This window comes from Trachinotus anak, unplaced genomic scaffold (genome assembly GCF_046630095.1).
Source record: "Trachinotus anak isolate AG129_WGS33_773 ecotype Australia unplaced genomic scaffold, CSIRO_AGI_Tana_v1 ptg000013l, whole genome shotgun sequence".
Taxonomy (NCBI): Eukaryota; Metazoa; Chordata; class Actinopteri; order Carangiformes; family Carangidae; genus Trachinotus; species Trachinotus anak.
Genome location: NW_027273864.1, coordinates 14,430,796 through 14,443,111, shown reverse-complemented (window position 1 = coordinate 14,443,111; position 12,316 = coordinate 14,430,796). Strand labels below are relative to the sequence as shown.

General features: G+C 40.3%; 1 protein-coding gene across 2 annotated transcripts in view; it reads right to left on the bottom strand.

Annotated features, from left to right (window-relative positions):
• The window catches only part of LOC139630127 (zinc finger protein 385A-like), a 33,660-nt gene extending 23,795 nt beyond the window's left edge, over window positions 1–9,865 (bottom strand). The window contains exon 1 of one of the 2 annotated variants that reach the window (XM_071493264.1): window positions 309–9,865. In XM_071493264.1, the coding sequence (XP_071349365.1) occupies window positions 309–318 (10 nt within the window). In that variant the 5' untranslated portion in view covers window positions 319–9,865. The remainder of the gene's footprint in view (window positions 1–308) is intronic. The other variant, XM_071493263.1, reaches the window with a different exon arrangement.
• Between the last annotated feature and the right edge of the window lie 2,451 nt (window positions 9,866–12,316).

Here is a 12,316-nt window from a genome sequence, read left to right as displayed (position 1 = left end):
AGGTCGAATATGAACAATTATGATGACTGCTGGATCGATGAACCCACAAATAAATGATAGTGACAATTCTGTCAAGAACATCACTTGCCAACCTACAGATTTTTCAATGAGGGCAACCTTTGATCACGTATGTCGAAATAATCTGAGCCTGTAAGACACATCTAAGTTGGAGATAGCAGCACATGCAGCCAAAAGTTTGTGCCAGGCATGAGTGATCACCTTGACAGAAGAGGAGTGTAATTGTGAAAAACAAATCAATCAGATCAATGAGAGCAATGAGGGAGAGAAGCTTTCCAGCACCGTCTTACCCAAGATCATCCTGTATCCTTCCACTGTCAACTTCTCCTCCCCACGTTATCCTCCTGCTTGACTCGTCTCTTCCTTGATCAGCTACTGAGGTGACTCAAACCTTAAGCGACCGCCTTTCTGCCTCTCAAAACTCAGCTCAAATGTTGAAAAGACATCCAACATCACAAGCTTGACTGGTGCATCCCTGTATGCTGCGCTTCTTCTCCTTCTCCGTTCCCCTCGTCCACATGAGACGCTTCTTCTCTCTCAGATCTCGACACGCGGCTCTCGTTCAGCCAGCTGCAGTAGTACAGCAGCAGCCCTGGCTGCAACACAGCATGCACTCAATCTACTGCAAGGAAGCCTGTAATTTATTCACTGTTATATATTCACTCTAGCGGGAGGAACACCAGAGAATACAGCTGAGATGGAGGTTTGCCTCAGTGAAAGAACCTCTGCACCACAGCATGCCCCTGTCTCTCTCTCTCTTTCTCTCTCTCTCTCTCTCTCTGTCTCATATTTTGGGGTTGGCTATAACCTAAAGGCACCTTGCATTCCTGAGCCACGATTGGCTGGAGCCTCTGCCAATGAGAGCAGACGGTGCTGAGCGTTTTCTCGGGGTGTTTGAATCAGGAGGCAGAGTGATAATGCTGCTGTCGATTCTGCTCTCTCCTTCTCTCTGTCACCCTCTCTCTGCTGTTTACTATTGGCAATCTTTTTTTTCCTCTTGTGTCTCTCCTTGTCTGACTTTATTCTCTGCCTCGTACTTCACATCGAAGGCATCTGAAACATGACTTGGGTACGTTAATGTCTGCCCTCACAGCGCCCTCCATCTAAATGAGGCTGAATATCCCCTCTGGTCTCCCTCTCTACCTGTCAGTCAGGGTGTTTTCACAGAGATCAGGGGCGTACTTTGAAAAATGCTGACTGAGTTCACGCTGTAGTTTCTGTTCCAGACAACTGTGTGAAGAGTACAAAAAGAAAAGAAGACAGAGGTGCGACAGAGACTGACAGCCTGAGAGACTCGATGAAGCGTTGGAGGGAGGGGAGGAGAGGTTGAGGTTAACGAAGACTGACTTGGGGATGAAAGCGTAAGGTGAGGAAATGTGGAAGATGTGGGGAAACAGCAGGCTGAAGGAGGATGCTGACAGCTGTTTACAGGCAGAGGCAGAGAGAGCTGAATGAGCTCAAAAACTGAGCTTACTGCACGCACATCTGTAACAATATTTACCAGAGTCATGTGTTCGAGGTTGAACACAGTGCTAGTGTATACTCAAGGCTTCATCAAACTCTTTCCCACAAGATCAGGCTGCGATGTCACATGATCTCTGGCTTTAGGCGACATAAAGTGATTCAGTTGTACATAATTTAGTAAAAAATAAATAAACAAGGTAAATCAGACAATGCTGAGTGTCAGCATGTGTGTGTGTTTAAGCTTCTGTGAACCCAGCATGGTGTGTGTGTGTGTGTGTGTGTGTGTGTGTGTGTGTGTGTGTGTGTGAGAGAGGGAGAGAAGGAGATAAGGTTTCCTCATTAGTGGACTCTGGCTGAATAATGCAGGGAGGTGTATTGTTGTGGTCAATGGGCCAGGTGCTAATGTGGCTGTCTGAAGGTGGAGGGGCAGACACAGCATGACTTTAATGGATGTCACCATGGGAAACTGAAACCGGACCACTGGACTCAGGTGACAACCCATCCTGCGTGTGTGCGTGTCTCTTATAGGAGTGTGTGGTGAGGCTTTACGTTGTACACTTATAAAAACACTTTGCTGGTTCCCCAAGAAGAAAAACACAGTTAGGGTTGAAGGTTGTTATTGCCAGGTTTGCCAGATAATACACTTAATAATGGCTTTGAAAGAATGAGCTCATTCAAGCTTTTACTCTACTAACCATCGGCCACTGTACCATCGTTTACACACTGTGACATTTCAGAGCAAAGCACAACCCTGTCTAATAATAAAGTCCTGATTCATCTTAAAACTTGCTTTTAAAGTATGAACCAGCAGGACTTAGTCAGAAACTAATGTAATGTTTGCTAATGTTGTAGAGTGTGAAGTGTCACCATGTTTCGCAGAAGCACCAGAGCAAAGTAAATACAGAAGCTATAGAGCTGGAGTGCATATCTCAGTGCATATCAAATGTTCCCAAAATGTGTAGGATTATTGATTAAAGTTAAGATCAAGGTTTAGGAAGTGGGTAGCGTGCAGTGTGTGTGTGTGTGTGCATGCGTGTGATCATGTGCATATGACCTCAACCATCCTGTCATTCTCTCATACCACCCCAGGAGGCCATAACTGTGTCGACAGGCTTGTTAAAGTCTAATTTTAGCTGTGATCGTTAGCGGTGAGTCCTGAGCAGTCCTGGCAAGGTTTGATGAAGCCTTCATCTGATATGTAACAGTGAAACGTCCCAAAGTCTGTATTCAGTCAGCCACTCACTGGTTAAATCAGCCAAACAGACAAAGAAGAAAAGATGAGCGACTTCTGACAGATGGAGCTTTTTTTCCCCTGTAACTTACTTCTATACTGCATGCACGAGTATATTTTAATAATGTGTTGCACAATCAAATTGTGTCAAAACCAAATGAGAAACCCTGGTGACTGAAACCAATATTATAATCCAATGTTATGTGTTTTGGTTTGACTGGTTTTACTGGTTCTGCTGTTCGTGCTTTGTGGTCACAGACTCTAGTTGCTCAGAGCTGAAGCAGAGTGAAGCTGAGGTCCAGACATGCTGACCGAGAGGCACCCAGCTGCGTGCGGCTGTAAATCAGTTTGATGTTAAGTCACAAACAGAGCGTGTTTCTCCTCTGGAGCGAGGGCAGCAGGCACAGAGCAGAGCGGCTGTTTACTCCACCTCAGAGGTTAAAATAGGTGTTGCAAGATTGGAGGTTGGGAATGAATGGCTTGCACTGGACATAAATACACACCAACGCACACACTGGTCTAAACATGTCTCTGTACAGCAGATAGGTAGAAAGCAGTCCACTGGCACACACACATTAAAATGTGCTTTGTTGGGGATTTCTTTTTTTTTAAACAAACAAACAAACAAACAAATGTTATGTTCCTCAATATTTGTAAATACCTTATGTTGTCAGTTTGTAATGATATAATGTGCGTTGTCTGAATAGATCATCTGCATAATCAGCTACAGTGGTAACCATCAGCTAACAACACAAACATCAGCTATCAACACTCAGCTGCTGGTTCTCCTCCCTCTGTTATTAATGCTTATATACAGTAAATATGCAGCACACACACCAGAAAATCCTCAACAATACTGTTCAACTAGATTCAAAACTGCAGGTGAAGGTTATATGAAAATTGACTGAGAAAGTTTATTCTTGACCTTGGAAATGTAGTTTGACATTGAAATAGACAGTCTTAACTCAAGGGTCACTTACTAACTTTTCCAGATCTGTCAACCACATTAGAGACAGGTATTACAGTCATGTGACTGGATTTCCATATAGATGATATGATAACAACAGACACAACATCTGTTGAAGAAGCCCATGAGAGTGGTTGAAAAGTCTAGGAAAAGTAAGTAAGTGGCCCTTGAATCAAGATTTTTTCCTTTTTTTCCAAAATAGCAGTTTTCCACATTAGTCATGTTTACAATGAGCAGTTCAACAGTATTAATGTTTTATGAAAACATACTGACGATTTAATCATGACGCCTAATGAATTTCTTTTCATGTCATTTAGCCATGTGACTGTTTCAATTGCTTGCTTCTTTTTTATGTCCAGACACATTTCAGCAAATGACCTGATGAAGGTTCAGCCTGCCTGAGGCAAAGAACTTTAATTAACATGCAAAAAAACGCACATTTTTTTCTAGTTCTTTGTTATGATAGTTTAAGCTGGCACTGCACAATCATTTGAATGTTGCAATACAATCAAAATGAAATCACAGATCCCTCTTATATTACTGGACTAGTGTCTTTTCAAACAACTGTAAGATTAGCTCCTCGTATTCCAATAGATTTTTTTTTTTTTGTATCCAGCACCTATCCCACTGAGGTTTTGTGGATGTGCTCACACTCCTTGCGCTTTCGCTTTTTCCTCACATAAAGTGTTCAGGCAGTGCCGTCTTTATTTGAGCCTAATATAACTTCAACTTTCTTTCTCTCTCTTCCCCCTCCCTTCTTCCACAATTCCTCCCCTGCATCATACCACTGATGTATGTCAAAGGTCGGGGGTCACACCAGGTCTAAGTGCGGAGTCTTGTCTGACTGACTCAGTGCTGATATTTGCAGGAGACTGCCCTAACTTTCATCAAAGAGAGAAGCCTTCAAAGCCTCATGTAAGACTGTCACTTGCTCTTTATTTCTGCTCCAAATATTGCAATAATGAGGGGATCCAGGCTTATCCAACTTCTCAGTTCATCTTAGGGTGATCAAAGGAGGAATGCTCACAGTGGTGGGTGGTTTTGCATCGCTCAGTAGTCACTTATGATCTTACCTGAGCTCCACATTGGTCGCCTCTGTTCTTCCCGAGGCTCGAGGTGATCCAGATCCTCTGTCCAGTAGAGACTCCAGAGGTCAGTGTGTCAGCCAGCATAAAGTAATACAGCCCGAGGTCCTCTTTGAATGCAATAAATCAAAGTACCCTCACGTTACTGTGAGGAGATGAATAAAGTAGCACTGAGCGACATGAGCGCAGACCTCAGACCGGACAGCTGGAGAGTGGAGAAAGAAACGCTCGGTGCAGGCAGCCACATGCTCACAGTGTAGCTGCATCAAACAGCAGGCGTCTTGATGTTCAGCTTCTTCATCTTCCTCACTTTCTTTCTTTATCCTGCTCTTTTCAGATTCCTTTTAACTCCGCTCTGTGTTTCTCTGTGTTTTCTCTGTGTTTACCCTTCATGCCGCCGCCTCTTTCCTGGGAGCAAAGGAAACAAGTGCACAAGATTCCAGAGGCTAATTCTGCTCCTTAGGAGGGGGGAACCTAATATGTGAGGACAACTGTGGAAGGAGAGAGATACAGGCAGGGAGAGTGTGCAAGGAAAGGGAGGGGCAGGACGGAGGGGGGCATCAGAGGATTGGAGGGTTGGTGTTGTCCAGAAGGTGCAGGGTGATAAGTTGTTGAAACATGGGAAACATGAAAGAGATGAAGAAAATATTGATGTGCTGAGGCAAAGGGAAATTTGATCGTCAGATGAAATAAATTGCTTACAGGCCAATATGTTATCTTTTTTTTTTTTTTTTTTGGTTTGATATGGAAAGGGGTTCCATACCCGACAGGTTTACGTCTCAGATTTGTTAAACGATCTCTGTCTCGAATAAAACTAAACCAAACAATGGCTGAAATGTTTCTGAAACATTTATGTACTCTATCACTCCATTAATCAGTGCGATTACACAATCATTTATCAGTCCTCTAGTCCCAAATCTGGCAACTATCATGTCACTAAACACATTAATAATTCAACTGTAGAACAAAAGTAAAAATTGCAGTAACACATGTTTGACTGCAAATGTTTCAGAAAGGTTATATTAGGTTGAGAGTTGCAAATCACTGAGTAGGACTGATACTATGATTATATGATTTGGGATGTCACAATACCAGAAATTTGGTCATTGTTACCAATACCAATAAAATTATATGATTCTCAGTCCGATACCACAGAAAACAACAGAGGTTTCTGCACACATAGTGTTCTAACAGACACGGACATGATAGACCCTTGGTGTGAAAATATTCATTTAAATAGTTGAAACTAAACAGTGGTGACAGTAGCCTAATGTTGTGAGCACCTAGCTTTGGCTAAACAAGCCTAAACAAGCTAATGTGAGTCTTTATGAATGTTGTATGTGGAGCGTTGCTGCAGCAGATGCCAGCTGTTGCAATTCACAAACAATAACAGTAACATTTCAGGACATGAACACTTTGACGACATATAAAGTTAAAGTTAAATATGAAGTTAACAGCTGAAACACACTCAGACTGAATTCTGTGTACAGATCTGGATGTGTGTATTTGAGCTGCTTAGATAAGTTTGAGCTGTTTCCTCCTTTCATTTGAAATGCTCTGCGGCTCTGTTTGCATACCGGCTTTTGGTTGATTATTGCAACTTTAAACTCCATATACAATGATAAAAGATTTGATACGTATTGTCCATTCTTAATAGAAACCAACAAAGTCCTTTCAACTTTCATTTATTTATTTTTATGTTATTATTTTATGTCATATGCTACCAGACATCTCTCTACTCTAACATCAGTTGGAAAACTCTTTAATGGCGCTTTAGTCTTGTTAAAGTAATTTGTGTACAGTGTGAATGAAAATCCACTGACTGTCTCAACCATACAATTCCAATCCCTTTTATCCAGTCCTCAGCAGGTGTGTGAGGATGGCAGGCTCCTGGTGTTTCCAGTCACATCTCACAGCACAAAGCATCAAATATCCAGAGGGAAATTTTACAGTAGGTGGCCTTCTTTAAAATACTGATCCACTGCAATCCCAAAACACTCTCTGCCTCTCAGTCACCCTTTACATGCTTCAATTTGGTATCCATTGAACCAGCCAAAGTGAAGTGCTGGGATAGCAAGGAAATGAAAATAAATGTGCATTACTGTGAGATGTACACAGTCAAAAAACTGTCACAAAATTTACAAACATGATACTGTGGTTCTTAGTACGTTGATTCCTCCCTGCTGCCAGTTGAGGTGTTAATTCAGATCGGATATCATAAATGTGCTTGCAACCGTCGTTTCAGAGACATAGGGGAGTATTAGGTGGAGGAGCAGGAGGAGAGGTGAGATTGACGCATGGCGCAATGTCGAGTAAATGTCAGTCTAATTCTGATACGCTAAAAGGCTCCAGCCCTACTCTGCCTCCCGCATTGCAACTCACCTACAGGATATGGAGAGCAAATGTGTGGGTAAGTACATGAACAAGTTACTGACATCTAGTGTGTGAATTGCTCCTCTGTAAATGAAACAGGCTGTTTAAAAAGTGTTTAATGTCAACAGTAAAAGCAGTAATGGTACTCTCCCCGCAAGCTTGGCAGGCTCCCGCTGTGACACTCCTGAGGATGAGCTGCCCATGTAAACTCTTATCCCAGTTTAATGTAAGGCTGACGCCTTCTCTTTCATTTCAATATGGAGGCACACACAGACAGACACACCAACACCTCCTGGAAACATGCCACGTAGGGGTTAAGTTAAGGGACAGTGGGGAAGGACAGCAAACTGGAGCAGTAAGCACATTTCACCAGGGGGATACAGTTACACACACAGACACACACACAGACCCCCCAACCCCCCAGGGTCGCTCTTCTCTCTCTAAACCGCTCTCTGTCTCTCTCTCACTCTCTGCAATAAAATTTTTACAAGAACACTTGCCATTACATCCGGCAGCATCTCTCTCTGATCTTTATGTGGCTCATCAATGTTTATGTGTGTTTCCCTTCCCCTCAACACATGGAGCAGTTTGGGCTGATGTAACAACTCATTCAGCCAGCAACTTACAGTAAACTGCTGCTATTCACAAAGTTGTAGTGTATTTTTTATGGCTCTCTGTTCACCTAATTTTTGCCTAAATTGGTATTTAATAGTCCATAAGTAATAGGACACTTCCTACACTGAGGCAGAGATATTCTGTCTTCAGAGGGAGGTAAATACATACATACAACAGCCTGAAACCACATTTATGACAGATGATGAAGAACTGGTTCATCCTATTGTCTTCTTCAAAAGTAATGACATTCATTAAGAATATAAAGCAAAATTGTTCATTGTTCATTGTAATACAAATATATCAAGAGAAAATATTATTAAAAAGATGAAGTATACAAATATAAATGTGTTAATATTGCACACGTTTTATAACAAAACCAAGAGTCAGTCTACAGCTGTATAAGGAGCTCTGTGAGGTTTTAATGTTCATTTTAAATAAAACCACATTTTGGTTTTGACCTTAATAACTGTATTGAATTACTGTAAAAAAATTGACCAGAGGGTGGTGTTAGAATAAAAAGAAAAATTAAAAGTAACACACATTATTTACAAATAATGGAAAATGCTTTGCCAGATCATGTGCTTATGTTCTGAAGTCTTCAGATATGCTCTTTTTTAACCTGGGAATACAGAGTTTAGAGTTTGTTTTAATAGTGCCGGATATCTGCAGGTCTTTAGAAAAAGTCCTGAATAGCCTTGAAAGGAATTTAAAAGCAATAAAAAAATGTTTTGTGTTTGTAAAATTCATATGTGGACTTGAGATTGATTAGTTATTTTTTTAACTGGTCATTTCATCCATCTATTTATTCAAACACTTTCCATAGCTTATCCAGACCCAGGTGATGTTCAATGATTAATTACAACTTAATGAACTTAATTATAACTAACTAAAATGATTGTTATATACAGCTCGAAGTACTGAAACAATTTGGTATAATAATGATAAATAATAATGATAAATAATTGTAAGTCATATTCATCAAATATGCAACATTCATCACATTTTCAATCTTTGGACAGTATGATGGTAAAACAGGTATTAAATTACATTCATTAAAAACATCCTAAAATGTCTTAAATTCAACTTAGTGAACCTGCAGAAAACCTGTAGTGAATCATATATATTTCCAATTATTACATGACAAATAGATCATTTTTTTATTATTCATGTATTACTTATTAAATTCAGTGTTTCAGTTTGGAAAGTTTGCATGTTAATTTACATCAACAAACATTTACTAATTAGCACAAAACACACACTAAACTTGAGGCTGATGGGAATGCCAGCGCTTTTGCAGGTAATTGGTCATAAACGAAAAGTACCAGACAAATTGAAATTTTGACCTGGTGGGGCAAGAAGAGGAAAGGTTAAGGGATCACCAAAGTCATTAGGCTTCATACTCTGGCTCAGCAAAAATATCTAAACAAAATTTTTGCTTCTATCTTAAAGATAAGGGGGATAAATTAAACTGTTCGACAAGTCCAATTGTTTTCAAGCCCTTTTAGTAGTTCCAGTCTCCCTCCACCATGACCCTTCTTGAACTTATCCTGTCACTAAAAATCCCCCATGTAGTTTATTCCTCTGTATCTGTTTTTTCTATTGTATTCTTTGCATCTTGAGATGTGTTGTTTTTCTCGTTTTAGGAATATTTAATATAAGTTATTTGCATGTCAGGTATTTGTGACTCCTTTTTGAATTGGTTGTTGCAGTGTATGCCTTTAGGACCTCTTATGAATTTGTATTTTCAATTAACTTAGTGCTGACAGAGGCCAAAAATTCAACACTTTCTTTTTTTGTTTCAACAAAACAATATAATTGTTTTGTTGGTTTTAGAATTTTCCATAAACATCCACCTACATCAGATTCGTTAAACACAATATTTGTCTCATTAACTATGAAAGAAGGTACAGTCACACAAAATCAAAGGGAAATTTATCAAACAATAGCATTGAACTTTACTTCAGATGGTGCCAGTTGTGTTGTTTTTCCTACAGTGTATTTTTGGCTCCTTTTCGCCTCAGTGTGCCAGCAGTCCTGGAGAGCACTGTCTGTTTTTGTTCTTCATTTTTCCACCTCAAGGATAAAAGCCCCGACCACATCCCTCTTCCCTATTAGCCCTTGCACTTCAGTGCTGCCTTTGAAGATTTAATCAGTCAGATTTCCTTGATTAATCCTTTTTCATGTCCTTTCATGGTAAATAATTACGGAGTTTGATACGATCGCTCTCTGGATAGAGAGGACAGCATGCAGACTTCTGATAGAGCAGAGTCCCCAGGTACCTTCATTAGCCTGATTATTCAGATCCAAACACACTCCATCAACCAGTTTACATGTAAATAGGTTAATTCTATTCCTACTCTTCACTCACTCTGCTGTATTTTAAGAGATGAGAGCTCACCAACTCTTATTTATTTTATTCACTATTTATTCCCCACCTGCGCAAACATAATACTGGAAATTTGTGCAACATAACTAACAAATTTGATATGATTTGAAATACAAAGACAAAGCACTTATTGAGTGATGAAAAGCCAAGCAATAAAGGAACGTGTCACTGGATTTCCACTACAGGTAGTCTAATGACGACACCCAGTGGCCAAATGCTCATAATTCAGCCAACCAGTGATTTTATTTCAGAAAAAACTTTCACCACTTGGTGGCAGCGTGATTCTGCTCTCCTCACTTACTGATTTGTATCTGACAAATGCATCTTCTGTTCACCACATCACTCCTTACAGCCTTATAAAGGAGTGATGATTACTTTTTTCTTGAACTTAATTCCATATTAAAAAAAAAAAAAAAACTTTTAATGGCATCTCAGTGAGTGTTTAGCACTGCCTGGCGCTTTGTTTTGTTGAGTAAGTACACAATAGCTGCATGCTGTTGTGTATCAGAGGAGATGAAGAGCTGCTGCCCCCACTGCCCCTCTCCCCTCAGGATTAGTGAGTTAATGCACCCATTCAGACACTGAGCTCTGATCAGCTGCTTAATACTGTTTTATCCCAAATTACACAACTATGCATGCACGATGTGTGCACTCTAACAGACACATAGACTGCACATGAATAAACCAACATATCCCTACTGAAACTAACAGAGAAACACACACACACTTCGTATGCTACATTGTTGACCTGGGGAGTAAGGCAGTAATATTTTATTGGTCTATGATTTCCCAGAAGGTTTCTCAAAAAGAAATATGGAATAAAAATATGAATTTCACTGACACATCTGCTCCAGTTAAACACAGGTAAATGGCCATTCTTTATTGAATTGTTATTGGAAACTTTATTCTCCATGTTCAATTGTATACCTGCCTATAGACAAATTCCGGAAATTATATGGTATATATGATATATTTCATCAGGAAAGTGCCTCACTGAGATTAAAAATCTCTTTTACAGAAGTCTTCTAGTCAAGACAGCAGTAGCACATGAGATACATAGCATCTTTGTGGCCATCATAAGCTCATCGAGTTTCACAATTAGAGGGGTCAAGGGTCAAAAAGGGTAAGGACAAATGCAACCCTTTCTTTGTATTGGGTGCAAAAGTCCCCCTTTCAAAAGACAAATCTTTTTTTTTTTTTACCCTAGACCATTGGTCTACTATCTATCATGTGGGCAAATAAAGAATACCCTACATGTCCAGTGTCAAAGGCCCTATCTGGGGATAGTTGGCTGTCTCCAAAGAGCAGGGGCCTGCCCTGTTTTTGTTATTCATCCTGCTGCTTCAAAGTTAGTCTGTGCTTCCCCCAGTTAGTAGTGCAAAAGCACTACAAACACACACACAGGCTTATACTAATCCATGTGAAAACAAAGCTGTATATTTCTCCCAGTGCAGGTCAAGCGTGGACTGTTCATCATCATGTTTATCGGGATTATGAGCGTTTCATTCCTAATACAACCTCTATCATCATACTCACCCAACATCCACTCTTTCACATGAGGAGATTGTGCAGAAATGCACAGAAAGGTAAATTTACCAGACAAATGATGATGCAACTGGCAACCATGATTCTTTCAGACCATTCCCACCAGTGAGTCATGACCCAGTGTGACCTTGTGACCCCCTCACACTGACCTCTCAGTGGGTGGCCTACACGCTGACCAACATGGACAATGAAGCACAAGAAGTGGCTGCTCTTAGATCAGATCTTCACTTTTTTTCTAATTGTCTTCTCCACTTTTACAGTACATTTCCAAACTGATATTTTTGTACTCAGTTACTGGTTCTTTTTATGATAAATTTCTTAGATTTCTCTGTTGCCATCAAATAGTTCTTCTTACTTTTTAATCATTAGATCCACTCCTGTTTCCCCATCAAAAAAGGGGAAATGTTCCTGTGTGCATTAGAAAGGTTAAGGGTATAAATGTACAGACGTGTTTATTATGAGTGTTAAATTGTGGTCTGAGTGGATGTCAGACCAGGATTATGCCGTCCCAGTGTCAGTGAAGAAGAAAGTCTTTGTAGCCGGGCAGCCATGTTAATCATAAATCTTTATCTCACAATCCTGCCTCGCACATCCACCCTTTCATTAAAAGATGGCCAAAGGATTAGTGCAGC